The following is a 22,508-nucleotide window of genomic DNA, read 5'->3' on the forward strand; positions in this document are numbered from 1 at the left end:
GAAAAACTATCAATAATCGCAACATTCGATTTGTTCGATAATTCTAATAATAAATATCGATAGTATTGTTTATTTCTTATCACCTATATTTCCAACGAATATGAGAAGTAACAAGTAAGAGTGTGCTAAGTTCGGCCGGGCCGGATCTTGGAAACCCACCACCATGGATTCTGCTAAAATATGGGAGCAATATCTACTTATAGACCGAATTGGACCGTATTTGGCCCAGTTGTTGAGAGTCATAACAGAACAATAACGACAAAAAAAGTCAAATCGAGAGATCGATTTATATGGGGCTTTATCAGGTTCTTAAACGATTTGGGCCGTACTTGGCACTGTTGTAAGAAGTCATAACGGAACACTACATGAATTTCAGCCAAATCGAACAAAAATTTCATCTTCAAAGTAACTACATATAAGACGACCTACATATAAAGTATCTGTGCAAAATTTCAAGCGGCTAGCTCTTCGCCTTCGACCGATATCGTGATTTCGACAGACGGACGGACGGACATGGCTAGTTCGAATCAGAATGTCGAAAGGATCCAAAATATATATACTTTATGAGGTCCCAGATCAATATTTCGAAGTGTTACAAACGGAATGACTAGATTAGTTTACCCCCATCCTATGGTGGTTGGTATAAAAATCCGGAAAAAGATTAATACAGAAGCAATATCACAACAGAATAAAATCAAATTTCATAAGTCAGATGGAAGTCATGGGAGAACAAATTGTACAAAATTTTAACCCAATCGAATGTAAATTGCGCCCTCTATTGGCGCAATGTATCTTAGAGGATACTTTTAGTGTGGGATCGCTTATTTTTGGTTAATTTTTTCAAAAAATTTAGCTTTGCCGATAGTATCGATGGGAAAAATATCAATCGATATTTAAACAAAAATTAAAATATGAATAGTATCGCTAGTGCCGTCGATATTTTGCCAGTCCTAGTGCAAACTTTGTCTGTTTATACCCTACACCACTACCGTGGTACAGGGTGTTATAACTTAGTGAATTAGTTTGGAACACCCAAAAGGAAGAGAGATAGACCCATTGATAAGTATACCGATCGACTCAGAATCACTTTCTGATTGTCTCAGAATCACTTTCTGATTGTCACTTTCTGTTGTCCATGTTAATTTGTGTACAAACTACTGGTCGCAATTTTCATCCGATCGTCTTCAAATTTGGTGTGGGCGTGTTTTTTGGCCTAGAGATAAAGCCCATTGAAATTGGAAAAAATCGGTTCAGATTTGGATAAAACTCCCATATATATGTTCGTCCGATTTGCAGCAATACTGCAATAAAATGGTCATTTATTAACCGATTTTCTCGAAATTTGGCAGGTAGGATTTTTTTATAACTCTCGACATTACTGGTGAATTTCAGAAATCGGTTCAGTATTAATTATAGCTCCCATATATATGTTCGTCAGATTTTGGGTAATTTGCAATTATGTTGTCATTTGTCAACCATAGTTATTACAGTTTGAACATATATTGGGTCGCCAAGGTCCATCAAAAATGGTTCTGAATTGGATATAGCTCCCACATTATAGGGTATGTGTAGGGTATTATACAGTCAGGACCGCCCGACTTTTGGTCCTTCCTTACTGGTTTTACTTATTTTTTAGTTTAACATTTTTTTTTATTTTGTCAAATTTATTCCATTAATAGAAAATTTTTGTTCAATCTAACGGTGTTAACCTTATACCACAAGATTGCATACATATTTATGAAATAAAAAGTAGAAAATAGAAAAAAAAAACAAACTAAATTTGAAAACATGACAAACATCCTCCCGTAGAATAACACATGCAAGTCTATCAAAAGTCTAACCCAGTGAGATGAACCAGAATCTCTTGACTGCCAACCGGCAAGCAAGCCAGCAAGCATTCCATGACAAATGAAATATAGTCTGATCTTGGTGGCGCTTCAACGAAGACGAAAACTACTTGTCATGCAGAGTTCATAATACCCATAGCGCCAACAAGGCAAGTGGTGATGCCGACCACATGAACAACGACGCATTTTGCCCGCAATGACGCCGATGTACACGAACAATGGTGTCATGCCACTGATTATTTTTGTTCTTTTTACCGGCATGGATGATGGTTGGTTAGAAATGTTGATGTTGGCTAGCAATATTATGATGATGATCATGACGATCATGATCTTCATTATTTTTGAGAGAATATGAACATCATGATGTTACTTAAAGAGATTTCGATCGCAGAAGATAATGATTAACAAGAAAAACCGCATGGATAAACATTTTATAAAGTTTATAAAGGGTGATTTTTTTGAGGTTAGGATTTTCATGCATTAGTATTTGACAGATCACGTGGGATTTCAGACATGGTGTTAAAGAGAAAGATGCTCAGTATGCTTTGACATTTCATCATGAATAGACTTACTAACGAGCAACGCTTGCAAATCATTGAATTTTATTACCAAAATCAGTGTTCGGTTCGAAATGTGTTCAAATTTTGACAAATTTTGTTCAGCGATGAGGCTCATTTCTGGTTGAATGGCTACGTAAATAAGCAAAATTGCCGCATTTGGAGTGAAGAGCAACCAGAAGCCGTTCAAGAACTGCCCATGCATCCCGAAAAATGCACTGTTTGGTGTGGTTTGTACGCTGGTGGAATCATTGGACCGTATTTTTTCAAAGATGCTGTTGGACGCAACGTTACAGTGAATGAACACATTTCGAACCGAACACTGATTTTGGTAATAAAATTCAATGATTTGCAAGCGTTGCTCGTTAGTAAGTCTATTCATGATGAAATGTCAAAGCATACTGAGCATCTTTCTCTTTGACACCATGTCTGAAATCCCACGTGATCTGTCAAATACTAATGCATGAAAATCCTAACCTCAAAAAAATCACCCTTTATTATAATCCCAGGTTATTTTATATTCAATTGTTAAATAATTAAATTTCTGCAACTATTCTATGAATCCAGATCCGTTCCTAAAAAAATTAACACATAAAATATTGCCAAAAAATAGTTACAAATATTGTCTAAATATATGGGTTGCCCAAAAAGTAATTGCGGATTTTTCATATAGTCGGCGTTGACAAATTTTTTCACAGCTTGTGACGCTGTAATTGCATTCTTTCTTCTGTCAGTTATCAGCTGTTACTTTTAGCTTGCTTTAGAAAAAAAGTGTAAAAAATAATATTTGATTAAAATTCATTCTAAGTTTTATTAAAAATGCATTTACTTTCTTCTAAAAATCCGCAATTACTTTTTGGGCAACCCTAGTTAATCGGTTACAATGCTCCGAAACCCCGTTCAAACCGAAACGTTAGTAGATGACATAGACAGAGACAACGGAGGACATGTTGAGGCTTTTGATGAAAATGCATTTTCCACAGAATACGATGGGACTCAAAGAAACACCGGAATCTTGAAACAATGAGGTTGATCGTAGATTTATCATAACGGAATTTATGGTCAAGGGAGCCTTGAGGAGCTTCAAACCATTTAAATCACGCGGACCTGATGGAATATTTCCGGCGTTACTACAAAAGGAGCCCGACTTTCTGGCGCCTCAACTGGCCAATATTTTCACAGCGTGCCTAGGACTTGCATATACTCCGAAAGCCTGGCAGTAGGCAATGGTGGTATTTATACATAAGCCCGCAAGGCAAGTTATGCGACACCAAAGGCCTACAGACCTATTAGCCGTACGTCCTTTCTTCTCAAAAACCATGGAACGTACTGTGGACACCATGATAAAGAGTAGGACATCCAGCGAACTGCTCAAATACAAACAGCATGTCTATGTCGAGGGAAGGTCGGTGGAGACTGCCCTGCACGAAGTTGTGCATAAAATAGAAGAATAGTTCGATGCCAAAATGTACACACTGGCGGTATGCATTGACTCAATGATCCAGTGCTTAGACCAGTACCGGGTGGACCGGGTCCTTAGAGACTGGATAAACCATATGCTAAGGAACAGGTGGATAAATTGTGTGTCCCATGGCATAAATACAAGGGAGAAAGTGGCTCAGAGCATGCCACAGGGGGGCATTTTGTCGCCACGCCTTTGGGTGACCACCATAAATAACATATTACGGATGCTGACTGAGGAGGGATTTGAACCCATCTGCTACGCAGACGTTGTAATAATATTTCTAAGGGGTAAGGATCCGAACGAGCTATGCAGAAGGGCCGAAAGGCCCTGGGCTAGACCCAGAGGTCTCAATGTTAACCCAGAGAAGACCGAAATATGCTTGTTCACGAGGATGATGAAGGTGGGCCAATTTGACGTACCACGTTTCCTCAACAAAACGATTTCGATATCTGGCAAGGTCAAATACTTAGGAGTGATCTTGGATAGGAAACTCGATTGGAAGTGTCACATTCAGGAGCGTACTGAGAAGGCTCACAGATGTTGGGCACTATGTAAACGTGCCGTAGGCTCGAAATGGGGCCTGAATTCGAGGATAGTCCACTGGCTCAACATGAGCATGATTAGACCAATACTTACTTACACCTCAGTAGTTTGGTGGACTGCTATGGAGAAAAAGTGCAACATAAGGACCATATAACAGGTCCAGAGAACATGTTGTCTTGACATGTGAAGACCACGCCCACTAGGGCAGTAGGGAGACTATTCTAGATAACCGACCCATTGGCATACACATTAAGTGTGAGGCAGCCACTGTGGCTATGAAATTTAAGGCGATGGGAGAATGGATTGAGGATGGGAGCAGCTAATACCATCTAGGTATAATCGAGGCGACGATAGGAAATCTGGAAGGAAGGTAAGAGGTTTCCGATTGGATACCTGAGACGACACTTGAGGTTGAGTGCTAGGCATACTGGAGCGTACTGAGAAGGCTTACAGATGTTGGGCACTATGTAGACGGGCCATAGGCACGAAATGGGGACTGAATCCGAGGATAGTCCACTGGCTCTACAGGTGCGTGGTTAAACCAATACTTACTTACGCCTCAGTAGTTTGGTGGACTGCTTTGGAGAAAAAGTGAAACAAAAGGACCATACAACAGGTTCAGAGAACATGTTTTCTTAGCAAAGGCGGAGCGATGAGGAACACGCCCACTAAGGCACTGCAGCTATGAGACTTAAGGCGATGGGAGAATGGATTGAAAATGGGAGCAGCTCATGCCATCGTGGTATAATCGAGGCGACGATAGGAAACTTACAAGGAAGGGCAGAGGTTTCCGATCGAATACCTGAGACGACACTTGAGTTCGAGTGCGGGGCACTGCTTCCAGCGGCACATTTTTGGACTGACGGAACCCATATATTGCCATCTGGAGGATCATGTTACACGGATGGATCAAAGCTAAAGGACAAGGTGGGCTTGGTGGTCTACATTGAGAACCCAGGGACTGAGATCTGTTTTCCACTGTCTGACCATATAACGGTCCTGCAGGTGGAGATCCGGGCGTTCTCGGAATGCGTGATGTGATATGGTATTAACGCGAGAACGTCGAGTGTGAACATCTTTACGGACAGTAAAACTGTCATGAGGGCAATAACAACCAGAAGGGTAAGGTAACGAACAGTCTTGCAGTGTAAGAAGGAGATTAACGCCTTCTTTGAGGATGGGTAAATCTGCATCGTTTGGGTGCCGGGCCATAACGGAGTAAGGGGAAATGAAAGGGCACACGATTTGACAGTAAAAGCCAGAAAATAAATTTGGCTAACCCGAAGCCTTTCGGGTTGACGCAGTCCTTCTTAAGGGCGGGGGCGTCAAACACGCATGTAACACTGTGGAACAGTGAAACAGTCGATAGGACGGCGAAAATCCTATTCGGATCGTGAGAGGACAAGGCTATTACTGAAAGGAAGTAAGAAGGAGGTCAGTATAGCTTTTGGTGTCATAGCGGTATACAAAGGACTACGAGCTCACTTATGTAAAATCGGTGCGGCAAGTGATAGCATGCGGGGAAGATGATGAGACGTTGGAGCATTTCCTATGTCATTGCCCGGTTTTCGCAGCTAACAGACACCGGTACGTAGGTACACACAACGCGTGACATGACCCAACTGAGGGGAGTGATCTGGAAAACAATTAAGGATTTTGTAAGCAGCTCAGAATTCCTAACTATCTCTATTCGTTCTCATATGGCATATTTTTGACTAGTTTTTTTCGATTCTATCTATGCGTCGTTAGAATAGAAGATCATGTTCCAACTAGAAAAAATGTTTGGCTTTTCTTATGGATCTTATGATCAACCCACCATTTTTGATATATTTTCAAATTTTTTTACCCACAATCTAAGGATGGTGTTTGTCATTCCGTTTGCAATACATCGAAATATCCATTTCCGACCCTACAAAGTATTTATATTCTTGATCAGCGTAAAAATCTAAGACGATCTAGCCATGTCCGTCCGTCTGTCTGTTGAAATCACGCTGCAGTCTTTAAAAATAGAGATATTGAGCTGAAACTTTGCACAGATTCTTTTTTTTCCATATGCAGGTTAAGGTCGAAAATGGGCTACATCGGACTATATACGATGTATCCCATTTTCGGTATATATAGACCGATCCGCCGATTTAGGATCTTAAGCCCATAAAAGCCACATTTATTATCTGATTTTGCTGCATTTTGGGGGAGTGAGTTGTGTTAAGCCTCTTGAAATACTTCTGCAATATGGCACTAATAGGTCAAGGTTTGGATATAGCTGCCATATAGACCGCTCCGCCAATTTTTGGTCTTAGGCCCATAAAAGCCGCATTTATTATCCGATTTTGCTGAAATTTGGGACATTGAGTTGTGTTAGGCCCTTCGACATTCTTCTTCAATTTGGCTCTGATCGGTCGAGATTTAGATATAGCAGCCATATAGACCGATCTCTCGATTTAAAGTTTTGGGGCCACATTTATTGTTCGATTTCGCCAAAATTTGGGACAGTGGTTTATGTTAGGCTCTTCGACATTTTTCGGTTCGGACAAATCGGTCCAGATTTGGATGTAGCTGCCATATAGACCGATCTCTCGATTTAAAGTCTTGGCCCCATAAAAGGCGCATCTATAATCCGATTTCAGTGAAATTTGACACAGTGACTAATGCTAGGTTTTTCGACATCCGTGTTGTAAATGGTTCATATCAGTTCATTTTTAGATATATCTACTAAAAAGACCAACATTTTGTAATACACAATTGAACAATGACTTGTACTTATGTATTAGTATTTGATTCAAATCGGAACATATTTCGATATAACTTCTATGGGCCATTTTTGTTCCATTTTCACCAAATTTTGACGAAAGCTGGTTTACATATATACCCGAGGTGGTGGGTGTCCAAAGTTCGGCCCGGCCGAACTTAACGCCTTTTTACTCTTTAATGTCAAATTCGTACTCTACTCCCAAATACCTTTCATTTGGGCTCGATATACATAGTTCCGATCGGCCAACTGCTACTTTGGGATTTGTTTTTGGAGTGAAGGAGAGGGTCCGACCCCTTTCAGATATCAACAAATTATAAAATTTCTTCCCCCTTCCAGATCAACCTACACAATCATGATTTGAACAGAATGCGTAGTTATAGTCCTGGTTAAGCCCGCTTACTCTGATATCTATATTCGTTTGCATCCTCAGTGTCTTTGCGACCACTTTTGTAGTCAATAAATCAACGTTATCCTATTGTTTCGGTTATTACGGGGTCCCTACAAAAGTTTTAAAGTTATCGGTTACTCGTGATTTTTCGAGCAACATTGGACGAGTATCTTTTGATGTTGTTGGTCTACATGTAACTAAGGAGATAACCGGTCGGAGTTCAAAGATAATCATTCTGGCATATGGCAGTAGATTTGATGACGCATATCTTCAAGTTTTTTGCATTGTTAATGTAGATGTTCTACCTATCGCAGATGTCTTCAAGCCCGCATTCATAACCACATGCTAATGGCGGTACACAAAGAGTAGGTGATCTAAATGTTAACTCCTATCAGTAGGCACAAGTTGACAATGTCCTTACAAAGCGTAGCATGTCTGTCCTTATCGAAAACATTTAAAAGGCAGTGAGGACCTTCCTATGACACGGTCTGACCTTATTGAGACCTCGGCTGACATGATTCTGCGGTTCCGGTTTCATAAACGGAATCCCGCCTATTCTATACGTTAGGAAGAGTTGGAGAAAGTTTTTGTGTCGTGTGCTTTTATTGTTTTGAAAACAAAAAGAAACTCTATATCTTGTCATTATACCTTCCACTATAGGATACTAATTTCGTCATTCTGTTTGTAACACCTCGAAATATGCGTCTAAGACTCCATAAAGTATATATATATGTCTATGATCGTCATGACATTTTAAGTCGGTCTACCCATGTCCGTCCGTCTGTCTGTCGAAAGCACGCTAACGTACGAAGGAATAAAGCTAGCCGCTTGAAATTTGGCCCAAGTACTTCTTATTAATGTTGGTCGGCTGGGTTTATAAATGGGCCAAATCGGTCCATGTTTTGATATAGCTGCCATATAAACCGAACTTGGGTCTTGACTTCTTGAGCCACTAGTGATCGCAATTCTTATCCGATTGGAATGAAATTTTGCACGACGTGTTTCTCTATGACTTCCAACAACTATGCTAAGTATGTTTGAAATCGGTCTATAACATGATATAGCAGCCATATAATCCCATCTTGGATCTTGACTTCATGAGCCACTAAAGGGCGCAATGCTCATCCGATTTGGCTGATATTTTCCATGAAGTGTATTGTTATGAATTTCAATAACTGTACCAAATATGGATCGAATCGGTATATAACCTGATATAGCTACCATGTAAAGCGATTTTGGATCTTGACTTCTTGAACCACTAGAGGGCGCAATTCTTATCCGATTTGGCTGAAATTTAGCATGAAGTATTTTGTTATGACTTCCAACAACTGCGATGAATATGGTTCAAATCGATACATAACTGGATATAGCTGCCATATAAACCGATCTGGGATGTTGACTTCTAAAGCCTCTAGAGGGCGCAATTCTTATCCGATTTGGCTAAAATTTTGTACAACGGCTTCTCCCATGACCTTCAACAATATGGTCCTCATCGATCTATAGCTGAATACAGCTTTAATATAAACCTTTTTTACTTTAATTGGCTATAACAGAATATTTGTTCCACTAGCCGAACATAGAATAGCGTTCCAAGAGTCTCGATCTTCTGCGCTCATTCTAAAATCTTTGACACAAAGTTTCGAGGTGTCTCCCACAACTTGATCTTTCTATCGGGCTTTTGGTCTTCCGAGTTTGCGTGTAACACCGTGTTTGCTTTCAAAAGAATTCTTTGCTGGAGCTTCTTCATCCATTCTGACAACATGAGCTAGCCGTTGTATTTTGATGCGTGTAACTATGCTATCGTCATCATACAGCTCATACAGCTTGTGGTTCATACGTCGCCTACATTCTCCATTATCGCAAACTGGTCCATATATTTTATGAAGAATCTTTCTCTTAAATACTCCAAGTACTGACTCATCTGCTTTCACAAGTACCCATGCTTCAGAACCATACAACAGCATATAACCGATCTCCCGAATATGCTTCTGGAGCCCCTACAAGGTGTTAACTTAGTACGCTCTTACTTGTTTATTTCTAAGCTATGGCTTTAGTCTGCCAGACACGGGATGCAGTTCGGCCAGCAAGCCATTTTATTTACTTTTTTTAATTTTGCATCATTGGCAGTCTGAATTCTGATACCCTTCAAATAATTGACCCACTGTAATCCTGGCCATGACAACATGTGATTCAAATAAAGGTTTTTTTGAGTAGAGTAGATTGCGGATAGGCAAAACACATGTGCTAATATGGATGATGCCCAATGTTAAGCGGGTCGGGTTTAGATAGTTTTGTATAAAATTTTTAGTTTACAAAAGTTTTACTCGACAGAGATTTTGTAAAACTTAGTGATGTTCTTGGAAAATATTTTTATGCCCTTTTAGGTTATGTTTAATTCAGCTTTTATACTTTTCTAAGCTTGCTAATATTCTATTATTTTTTTTTTCTATTTTAGCTCTTTTTGATGATTTCGGAGGCCTTGGTCCCATTAGAAGACGTCATCATCCTCGTGGCACAAAACGTGGCAGACCACGAGGAAGCACGCGCCGTGGAGGTGGAAATGGTTCAACACTGACTAGACCCGCATCGTCGCCAGGACAAAACTCCACCACAGCCCATGAGGGTAAGTAAATCCCCTACTCGTTGGCAATAATGTTCGAATATTCCCTTTTATGAATTGAACAAAGACCGCCGAAGGTTTACTTCCGCCACACATCCTCAATAATTTTTGGTTATTAATCTTTGGGCATTTCCGATTACCACCAATCACTTTAAACAGTTTCAATTTTTAATAACCGCTTAGCTTATTTTATAAGAGCGCGTTTTTTGTCCTCATTTGGTTTATGGGATAGAACGTGAAATCCCCTTCAATGATTTGTGGTTCATGCTCAAATGCTTGCCATAACCCTCATCATCGTGTTCTTCTATGTTAATCACCTCGTGTCGATATTGCTCTTTTTCCGCTTTTGTTCTTAGGAGCCACACATACATACACAATTGAAATGGCTTGATTGGTACGTGTTACAGGATTGTTTTCATCATCAGAAAAAATTAAAAAAAAACCTTAAATATTTTCTGGGTTAACATCCCTCTTGTTTTGTGGAAGATTTTGGTTTTTTTTTTTCTTTGAGGCATCAACCCCCACTTATTTTTGAAGTGTTTAAAGATGAATTATTAATGATATCACGTAAGTCAAGAAAATATTTTTTTAAAAGCTGCCATTAAATGTGATTCATTTATCCGATCGACTTCTTTTCATCGGGGTAGAGTAATATTTTAGGTAAGAATTGAACCTTTGCAAATTTTGCCCATGAACATTCCATTAAAGAACGGGAGCAAACTTCTCACATATCAATGAGTGCAGTCCAATTCAATTTTAAGCTCAATGATAAGGGGCCTCCTTTTTGTAGCCGAGTCCGAACGGCGTGCCGCAGTGCGACACCTCTTCGGAGAGAAGTTTTGCATGGCATAGTACCTCACAAATGGTGCCAGCATTAGGAGGGAAAAAACACCGCTGAAAATTTTTTCTGATGGTCTCGCCAGGATTCGAACCCAGGCGTTCAGCGTCATAGGCGGACATGCTAACCTCTGCGTTTCGGTGACCTCCTTATTCTAGTTATTTATCTCGATAGGGTAATCGAGTGGAATGACCATGAAAATTATGTTTAGCGAAAGTGCAGGATGCTGGAAGGGATAGAACTCTACTTCCACGGAAGCTGCAAAAACAATCAGATCTCCCGAAGAGCATAACTCTGCTAAAATACTGAAGAAGAAAAAGAGCTCCCCGCTTTCAAGTACTCTGGGAAAACTAAGCAAGTCATCCCGCAATGGAGACTGCAGACAGTGGCCTGTGGAGGTAGACAAAGTTAGAACAGAAACGAAGGAAGCGCGCACGGCCCCTGAGTCTTCATTGAGGACTGTAACTTCCAAAAGGAGGCCACAACTATCACGGAAGAGGAAGATGGTCGCTGAGAATGGATGGAGCCGCCCTCTTACGCCAGAGTGGCAAGAAAGAACAACAGAGATGAACTGACTTATGCAGTCATCAATATCGGCAGTGCATCCGGTAGGACTCCACCAGATCATCGGTCCCAAGTGGAGGATCTGGTTAACGATCGGTTTTTTTGAACATGTATGGAACTCTGTAGAGGGTCCACCCATACAAATGATGAGCTGCGAGTTTGGAGGGGATATCTTTACGCTGCGTTTTTCGTCCGCGGAATGTATTGATACCATCAATCAGCTTGTCAGAGGTATTCACGCTCCCTGGGAGGGCGCAAATCTCGACCTGGCGAGAAAGATAGATATCCCCCAGCTCACAAAGGCTACGGTCTTCATCAAGGGATGGGGGAGATAATTTGCGACGGAACGCATGTTGGGATTCTTGGGCAAGCAAAACGAAGGTTTGGTCGCAGAGAGGAGAATGAGGAAGGAACTCTTTTTGTGGTTGGCATTGATCAAGTCTCCGTGACAAGTTTGGCTAAGGCTAAAGGCATGGCGCAATACGGGAGCAAAGCTGTCTTTTCAAAATTGGAAAGACTAGGATAGGCAGAAATTTTCATTCTGCGACATCAGGCCGTGCAGTGGCAGGTGACTCAACACCGCCCAACAAACAGGGGACCGACAACGAGACAATCACAGCATCTCTCAATATTGGGAAGACTAGGAGAAGCAAAGATCCAAATACTAAAATGTTAGGCAGTGCAGGGGCGACAAACACAACACAGCCTAACAAACAGGAACCCGACGAAGGACCCATCACCGACTTAAAGATTCGGAATACTGGGATAGGTAAAAATCCTAATATTGAAAGATTAAGCAGCGCAGCGATAGGAGACTCAATGCAATCCAACGAACAGTGAGCCAATGATGGTACCATCACCTACTCCCAAGAAGCCCATTTGCTTAAGATTCGGAAGGCTAAGATAGGCAAGATAGGATGTTTCCTAGTATTGAAACATCAGCCAGTACAGGGAATAGAAGCCCAAAAAAGCTTAACGAACAGGGACCCGACAATGGAACCATTACCGACTTTATAAAAAGTCGAAAGACTAGACTAAGCAAAGAACCTATAACGATGACATTAGGCAATGCAGTGACCGGAAAGTCAATTCAGTCTAAAGAACAGGGATCAGACGATGAGATCATCACTTACTTCCAAGATGCCCATTTACTGGAGTACCAATGATAGAGGTAATCCAGATAAACCTCTGCCGGAGCGAGACTGCTACACACGCTCTGATGGAGAATATCAACAAGGGCAAGAATCATATTGCCTTATTTCAGGAGCCATGGACGACCCGGAACAAAGTTTTTGGACTGAACCATATCAACTACCAATTATTCTATGCTACCACTGGTACTCGGCCGAGGACCTGCGTTATTTGTCATAAAAATTTGAATTATATATTTTCCCCAAAGTTGTATGTCCATAGTGGCATGGGGCGGATTAATATCTGCACCCTCTTTTCAACCTAACCAATGTTGTCTTCCTTCCCTTTAAATTTATCCCTTTATTTATCTTTGCATTCAAATCTCCCATAACTATTTTATTATCATGTTCGGAGCAGCGGTCATATTCTCCCTCTGGGCGCTCGTAGAAAATGTCCTTGGTCTGTTTGTCCTTTTCTTCTGTTGGGGCATGGACACAAATAAGGCTGATGTTAAAGATCCTTTATACGGATTGTGGCTAACTTCTCATCCACCGGAGTAAAGCTTGAGACAAGGTGTTTCAGTCTCCGACTAACCTCAAATCCACAGCCAAATTCATGCCTCGTGTTATGGCAGCTATATCATAGTTCGTCACCGTTTGGGGTTGTTGTGACGCCATTGCCAGTCCAACGCATTTCCTGTAAGGCGGTAATATCTGCCTTGTACTTCTCTAATACATCCGCCAGTGCGTATACTGGACCTTCTCTATAGAGACTGCGGACATTCCAGGTGCAGATCCGCAAATCAGGGTCGCGATCCACTTGCCTCAAGGCTCGACGCTCGCCTTCAGCCACCCTAACCTGGGATCAGAAGCTGATGCTGGCCATTGGTTATTTGAAGGCGCCAATAACTCGCTTGCCATCTCGAGTATCATTGGCATTCAGTATTTAATTAAGTGTCAGTGCCACCTGACTCCTCACTGAGACTCTCCTCTCGAAGATCGCTACCTGCCCGCGGCCGCATTTGCAGCTACTTCGCATAAAAACGGAACTTTCCACTATCCGCAACCTATTTATACCCCAAACAAGTCGGAGCTCAATGTTCCAGGGTGGTGCTCATAGTTATCCCGTGTCGGCCGGACTATGAGCTCACTTATGCAAAAATCGGTGCGACAAGTGATAGCATGTGTAGGGCATGGGGGGAAGATGATGAGACGTTGGAGTATTTCCTATGTCATTGCCCAATTTTCGCGGCTAACAGACACGGGCACTTGGGTGGGGACACAATATCAGATATGAACCAACTTAGGGGCATAGTATGGAAAACAATTAAGGATTTTTAAGTACCACGGAATTCCTAACTTAGATTTTTAGTATTTACAGCGCACAACAAGCCGATTACTGGCTTAGTGTGTGTCAATAGTGGCATGGGGCGGATTAATATCCGCACCCTCTTTCAACTTTACACTAAAATACTCAGCCACTTTCATGGCAGTTATCTTATAATTACTTCTAACTATATCGTCAACATTTACATCATAAACATTGTGATTGCAAACGGCTTCATTTGATCGCTAAATCCCAAATTTATTATAAATTCAAACGACACCTTATTTTGAATCGCCGCCTTCTTCCTATTGCGCCATCATCAAACGAACGTCATTTCCATAGCCGTTTTGGGGATTATACAAAATGCCAATTGAAATTAATATCGATGTCCATGTACATAAATAATTTTACAAACATTTTCAATTGAAAATCTGTTCGATAAATTCATTGAAAGTGAATGAAACACGTTCTGGCTCGTATTTGCCAGAGATTAGCATTAATTGCATAAATCCGCTTAAAATGTAAAACGCAACACACATTTCAATAACATTGGCAGCAGAAAATATCTCTGTTATGAAAGTATTTCGGATTTTTTTGTTTTCATTGGTCTTCATACAAAACGGACAGTAACTGAGTGGAAATGAGGTTTTCAAATGGTACACCACCAAGGCACAGTGGTGCAGAATTGCAATTGCAATCCACCAAAAGACCATCACTTCTATTTCATAGGGAATTGTTTTAAGTTTTATCAAGGACCTTATACTCGTCCGAGGATAACTAGGAGCACCACACAGGCTGGAACTTTGAGCTCTGACTTGTGTGGTGTCCATTGTCATCAAGTGAAGAATAGCTGATAGCTACCGGGTGCGTTTACAGGTTGCGGATAGTGGAAATCTTCGTTTTTATGCGGAGTAGCTGCAAATGCGACCGCGGGCAGTCAGCGATTTTCGAGAGGAGAGTCTCAGTGAGGAGTCAGGTGGCACTGGCTTTTAATTAAATACTGAATGCCAATGATACTCGAGATGACAAGGCGAGTTATTGGCGCCTTCAAATAACCAATGGCCAACATCAGCGTCTGTTCTAAGGTTAGGGGCTTCTGGAGGCAAGCGTCGGATCTTGAAGCAAGCGGCTTGCGACAACGTGGGATAGATGTGCAATCTCACAAAACCCATGCGGTTGGGGCGCTGGGCCAGTAACCCGTCCTCGGAAAACTATAAGAATCACTATGAGAAACAAAGGAATAGTAAAAACAGACCCCCCTCCCCCCACGTTGACGACCCAAAAGGACCATGATTTGTGGATCTGCACCTGGAATGTCTGCACTCTTTATAGAAAAGGTGCAGTATATGCGCTGGCGGATGTATTAAAGAAGCACAAGACTGATATTACAGGAAGTGCGATGGACTGGGGATGGCGTCACTGCAACACCAAACGGTGACGAACTAAACTATAACTGTCATAACACGAGGCATGAATTGGCTGTGGACTTGTGGTTAGTCGGAGACTGAAACGCCACGTCTCCAGCTTTACCCCGAAGGTTGAGAGGCTAGCCACAATCCGCATAAAAGCAAATTTCTTCAACATCAGCCTTATTTGTGCCCATGTCCCGACGGAAGACAAGGACGAGCAGACCAAGGATATTTTCTACGAGCACTTAGAGAAAGAATATGATCGCTGCCCAGCCCATGATATTAAAATCGTTCTGGGAGATTTTAATTCGAAGATAGGGAATGAAGGCATCTTTGGTCCAACAAACGGAAAGTTTAGCCTCCACGAGATAACGTCTAGTAATGGGTTGAGGTTGATAGATTTCGCCGCGGCAAAAAACGTGGTAGTTTGCAGTACCAGATTTCAACATAAAAATTGTCACAAAGCCACATGGCTGTTGTGATATATGGAAGGCATTCATATAGCGTATTAGATGTACGATCCATCCGTGCAGCGAATATAGAGAGAAGTTTTACATGGCATCGTACCTCACAATTTTTGCTAGCATTAGGAGGGGAAACCACTACTGAAATTTTTTTTTCTGATGGTCTCGCCAGGATTCGAATCCAGGCGTTCAGCGTCATATGCGGACATGCTAACCTTTGCGCTACGGTGCACACTCCATGGAAAATGCTGCGAAATCCGTACTTGGGTACCTGAGGCCTCCTCCAAGAAACCCATGGTACGACCAGTGTCGAGATGCTACTGAAGCCAAGCACATAGAACAACCCTGCAGTGAGCAGCAACGTATTGGGAGAAAAGAAGGGAGGAGAAACGTCTTTTCCGCAGAAAGAAAAAGGAATTGGAAAGACGTGAGTGTGAGCGAATTGAGATGTACAGGAGTCAGAATGAAGTCCAGAAATTCGACCAAAGAATTAAACATCAAACCGATGGCTTTGGTGCAGGCGCATCCTAATGCAGAAACAAAGATGGAAATCTGGTTACTGACACAGATATCATGTTGAGAATATGGATAGAACATTTTACCCAACTGCTAGTGTCCGACGATGGCGTCGAAGAGGATGCCGCAGAATCAATCCCTGATGATGGTATAGAATGTTAACCTCCTAGTCAAAATGAGGCACAAGTAGCAGTGACCCGACTGAAGAAGAACAAGGCAGCAAGAGACGACGTGTTACCCGCTGAACTATTTAAGACCGGAGGCGACACGCTGGTAAGGCGTATGCATCAACTTGTCTGCGTAATGAGGCTAGAAGAACCCATACCCGATGATTGGAACCTCAGCATACTATGTCCCGTACATAAGAAAGGAGACAAGACGGAATGTGCCAACTACAGAGGAATAAGTCTTCTCCCCATCGTATACAAGATAATCTCGATCGTACTGAGTGAGAGATTAAAACCTAAACTCAATGAGATAATTGGGCCCTGTCAATGCAGCTTTAGACTGGGTAACTTTAGATCAGATATTCACAGTGCTTATGGAAATCCTGGAAAAGACCCGAGAAGAACAAATCAACACCTACCATCTCTTTGTTGACTACAAAGCCTTTTTCGGCAGCCCTATACGTTCAAAGGTATTTGAAGCCATGCCTGAGTTTGGTAATAAGACTCTGCAGGATGACACCTGCTGATACGCGTTCCTCAGTAAGAATAGGAAAGAATCTCTCCGAACATTTAATACCAAACGAAGTTTCAGACAAGGAGACAGTCTATCGTGTGATCTCTATAATATCCTGTTGGAGAAGATTATACAAGATGCAGATGTGAATAGATATGGCACACTAAATACAAGGGAACGCATGCTACTCGCCTATGCCGACGGCATCGATATCATAGGTCGGTCACCGGAAGTAGTATCTGCAGGCTTTGAAAGAATCGAAAGAGAGTCAGTAAATGGAGAGAAGACGAAATGGATGGTTTCAACTCACAAAAGCCTTGCACAACCGAGCAGATAAAAAAAAAATGGAGAAAGTTGGGAACCACAACTTCGAGATAGACAGTAACTTTATCTACCTCGGCACCGTCGTAACCATAACGCATTCGTTACCAGTTTTGATATAAAGCAAAGAATAATACTGGCAAACAGATGCTACTTTGGACTAAGTAAGCAGTTTAGAAACAAGGACACCTCTCGACAGACGAAGATTACACAATACAAGGCACTGATACTACCCGTGTTGTTATATGGTTGTGAAGCATGGGTATTTGTGAATGCAGATGAGGCAGTACTTGGAGTGTTTGAGAAAACGATTTTTCGTAAAATATATGGACCAGTTTGCGTTAATGGGGAATATAGGCGTCGTACGAACCACGAACTGTATGACGACGATAGCGCATGAAAATACAACGGCTGCGTTGGCTAAATCATATTGTCAGAATGGATGTAGAAGTTCCAGCAAAGAAGCCTTTTGATTAGATGCGTTTATATGGCAGTCCCAAGATCGGTTTATATGGCATCTATATCAGGTTATAGACCGATTTAGACCATACTTGGCACAGTTGTTGGACGTCCTACCAAAACGATATGTGTTAAATTACAGCCAATTTGGATAAGAATTGCACCCTCTAGAAGTTCAAATCGGATAAGAATTGCGTCCTCTAAAATCTCCAGAAATCTAATCGGGAGATCGGTTTATATGGCAGTTATATCAGGATATGGACTGATTTAGACCATAATTGGTACAGTTGTTGGAAGTCAACATACTCGAAATAGCCATGTCCCACCGTCCGTCGAACGCATGAAGCTACCCGCTTGAAATTTTGCACACATGCTTTATAATGATGTAGATCGTTGGGGATTGCAAATGGGCCATATCGGTTCAGATTTGGATATAGCTTCCATATAAGCCGATCTCCCGATTTAACTTCTTGAGCCCATGGAAGCCACAATTTTTGTTCGATTTGGCTGAAATGTTGCACATAGTATTCTGTTATGACTCCCAACAACGGAACCAAGTACGATCCAAATCGGTTTATAACCTGATATAGCTCCCATATAAACCGATCTCTTGATTTGACTTAATGCGTTCTGGAAGCCTCAATTTCCATCCGATGTGGCTGAAATTTTGCACATAGTATTCTGTTATGACTCCCAATAACGGAGCCAAGTACAATTCAAATCGGTCCATAAAATGATATAGCTCCCATATAAACCGATCTCCCGATTTGACTTAATGAGCCCCTGGAAGCCGCTATATTTGTCCGAATTGGTTGAAATTTCGCACATAGTGTTCTGTTACGACTTCCAACATCTGTGCCAAGTACGACCCAAATCGGTCTATAACCAGATATAGCTCCCATATAAACCGATCTCCCGATTTGACTTCCTGCGCCCATGGAAGCCGCAATTTTCATCCGATTTGGCTGAAATTTCGTACATGGTTTTCTGTTATGACTCCTAACAACTGTGCCTAGTATGGTTCAAATCAGTCAAGAACATGATATATTGTAGCTCCCATATAAACCGATCTCGCGATTTGGCTTCTTGAGCCTTTACAAGCCGCGATTTTTATCCGATTAGGCTGAAATTTTGCATTAGTGTTCTTTTATGACTCTCAACAGCTGCACCAAGCAAGGTTCAATTCGGTCTATAACTAGATATAGCTTCCATATTTTAGCAGAATCAATGGTGGTGGGTTCCCAAGATTCGGCCCGGCCCAATATAACACACTTTTAATATATTTTTTTTTTTTTGAAAAACTTTTCATTATGATTTTTTGTTCACCTCCTCCTCCACTGGTGAATATATACCACTGTTTAACATTTATATCAATCCGATAAAAGTTTATCCAACAATGATGTCGATAAAGAGAATGCGTCAACTAACAGATTTTTGTCAACTGCTTTTATGTAATACAAAATTAATGAGGATGAATATGTGTGTTGGCGTATCTATCGTCTGGATCTAAATTCTTGGTGACCTTTTACATTATTGTACATTTCATTATGATGACTAGATGTGCTGCTGTTGTTGTTCTTCTTTTTGCCATAGTTAATTAGCGTAAAAACCATTATGGTCAATTTTACATATGTTCTGCATTACCATTACCATTATGAAGATGTGAATACGACGACGGTGATGACTATGATTTAGTGGCCATGTGTTCAAGTGGCAAATATAACGTAAACACACATTTGAACTACCAGACGTGATATGTTTTCAAATGGAAGCATTACCAGGCAACAACATCTATGGCTACAGCAGCAACACATCAAACGACCAAAATCACTCTCACCTAATGCTTCATCTATACAAGTGTTGCCAGAAGAATTTTTTTTATACCCACCACCGAAGGATGGAGGTATATTCATTTTGTCATTCCGTTTGCAACACATCGAAATATCCATTTCCGATCCTATGAAGTATATATATTCTGGATCAGCGTAAAAATCTAAGACGATCTAGCCATGTCCATCCGTCTCTCTGTCTGTTGAAATCACGCTACAGTGTTTAAAAATAGAGATATTGTGCTGTAACTCCATACGCAGGCCAAGTTCGAAGATGTGCTGTATCGGACTATATCTTGATATAGCCCCCATATAGACCGATCCGCCGGTTTAGGTCCATTAAAGCCACATTTATTATCCTATTTTGCCAAAATTTGGGATAATGAGTTGTGTTAGGCCCTTCGTCATCCATCTTCTATTTGGCCCAGATCGGTCCAGATTTAGATATAGCTGCCATATGACCGATCTCTCGATTTAAGGTTTTGGGCCTATCAAACGCGCATTTATTTTCCGATGTCGTCAAAATTTGGGACAGTGAGCTTAGTTAAGCCCTTCGACAACTTTCTGCAATATGGCACAGATCGGTCCAGATTTGGATATAACTGTCATTAGACCAATCTGTCGATTTAAGGTTTTGGGCCCATAAAAGGCGCATTTATTGTCCGATGTCTCCAAAATGTGGGACAGTGAGTTGTGTGTGTTAGGCCCTTCAACATTATTTTTCAATCTGGCTCAGATCGGTCCAGATATGGATAAAGCTGCCATATAGACAGATCTCTCGATATAAGGTCTTGGGCCCATAAAAGTCGCATTTATTGTCCGATGTCTCCGAAATTTGGGACAGTGAGTTGTGTTTGGCCCTTCGACAACTTTCTGCATTTTGGCCCAGATCGGTCCAGATTTGAACCGATCTGGACCGATATCTCGATTTAAGGTTTTGGGCCCATAAAAGCGCATTTGTAGTCCGATTTTGCCGAAATTTGGGACAGTGAGTTGTGTTAGGCTTTTCGACATTTTTTTTTTTGAAATTTGGCCCAGAATGGGTTAGATGTGGGTATAGCTGCCTTATAGTCCGATCTCTCGATTTAAAGTCTTGGCCCCATAAAAGGCACATTTTTAATCCGATTTCGCTCAAATTTGACACAGTGACGAAGGCTTTTCGACATCCGTGTCGTTTCGACATCCGTGTCGCTGGGTTTGTAAATGGGCCATATCAGTCCATGCTTTGATATAGCTGCCATATAAGCCGATCTTGGGTCTGAACTTCTTGAGCCTCTAGAGGGCGCAATTCTTATCCCATTTGAATGAAATTTTGCATGGCGTGTTTCGTTATGACTTCCAATAACTTGGCTAAGTGTGGTTCAAATCGGTTCATAAACTGATATAGCTGCCATATAAACCGATCTGGAATGTTGACTTCTTAGGCCTCTAGAGGGCGCATTTGGCTCAAATATTTCATGAAGTGTTTTGTTATGACTTTCAAACACTGTGCTAAGTATGATTCAAGTCGGTCCTCAACCTGATATAGCTGCCATATAAACCGATCTTGAATCTTGACTTCTTGAGCCTCTAGAGGGCGCGATTATTAATCGATTTGGCTGAAATTCTGCATGACGTATTTCCTTATGACTTCCAACCACTGTGCTAAGTATGGTTTATATCGGTTTATAACCTGATATAGCTGCCATATAAACCGATCTGGGGTCTTGACTTCTTAATCCTCTAGAGGGCGCAATTATTATCTGATTTAGCAGAAAATTTATACAACGGCTTCTCCCATGACCCTCAACATGCGAGTCAAATTTTCATCTTTTCCAAGACTGAAATTGGCTATAGACTAGAAATACAGTTTTCAAACGCGGGCTTTACAGAATGCTTAATTCCAGGCGGCAAATTTTAATAATTTCCCTAGCGTTTCGACCTTGTGCGAAGTAATGGCAACTCTATTCAATATAACTCTTTAATAGAACAACTAATTACAGTAATTGCACGATAACACTTCTGTTGTGTTGTCTGGTTTTGTTAGCATGTGTTATTTTTGGTCTCTTTTGTGTATTTTGTAATTGAATATCATATGTTTTAGCTGTCTTTGTGTCTCACCACTAATAGCCTGTCAATGTTTATTTTTCTTTTTTTCATGTTTTACTCTCACCTTGAAAATATGCTGAAATATAAAGGCGATACTCCATTGGACCAACAACAGCTGACCAATACAGGCGATGGTTTGTTTACACCCACTGCTGTACCAACCCCGGTCAAACGTGGCCCCGGTCGTCCACGCATAAAAACAGGCGGTCCTGTTAATCAAGGCGCTCGAGGAGCTCCACGTACCCGTAAACCCATTGGCCCATTAGTGGTACCTTTGGGGAGTAGCCCTGCTGCTACACCCATCAATCGCAGCCCGGCCATGAGTCCAGCACCTTCGCCAGCCATGAGCATGACTTCATCGTCTGGTCAACCTGGTGTGGAGAATGCAGATTAACTTGGCGTTAAGTTAAACCCTTGAAGTAATGACATTAAGATCATAATTAGTTGTAAGAAGCAATTTAACTTAAGTTAACTAAAGTGAAATTTATTAAGTATATTGTGGACCTTTTAAAAATCGATAAGGTAACTTTTGCATCCATTATGTTTTAATTAAGGCATATGAGTATTTGTAACTATTCTCTTTCCTTTTTTTGGAATTTTTCTTTAAAATTTAAGTCGATGGAAAAAAGAAAATATTTTGCTAAAAGATGAGAAAAACAATGATATAAAGTAAAGAATGTTTATACTAAATGAAGTTTGTTGTAAATTTT

At 41.2% G+C, this 22,508-nt stretch overlaps 1 protein-coding gene across 1 annotated transcript in view; it reads left to right on the plus strand.

Moving 5' to 3' along the window:
• Positions 1–22,267, plus strand: part of LOC106085469 (chromatin-remodeling ATPase INO80) — a 252,958-nt gene extending 230,691 nt beyond the window's left edge. Inside the window, 2 exon segments of the mRNA XM_059362041.1 lie at positions 10,008–10,175; positions 21,888–22,267. Of these exon segments, the coding sequence (XP_059218024.1) occupies positions 10,008–10,175; positions 21,888–22,192 (473 nt within the window). The 3' untranslated portion in view covers positions 22,193–22,267.
• The last annotated feature ends 241 nt before the right edge of the window (positions 22,268–22,508 follow it).

The sequence above is a fragment of the Stomoxys calcitrans genome, chromosome 2, assembly GCF_963082655.1.
Source record: "Stomoxys calcitrans chromosome 2, idStoCalc2.1, whole genome shotgun sequence".
Taxonomy (NCBI): Eukaryota; Metazoa; Arthropoda; class Insecta; order Diptera; family Muscidae; genus Stomoxys; species Stomoxys calcitrans.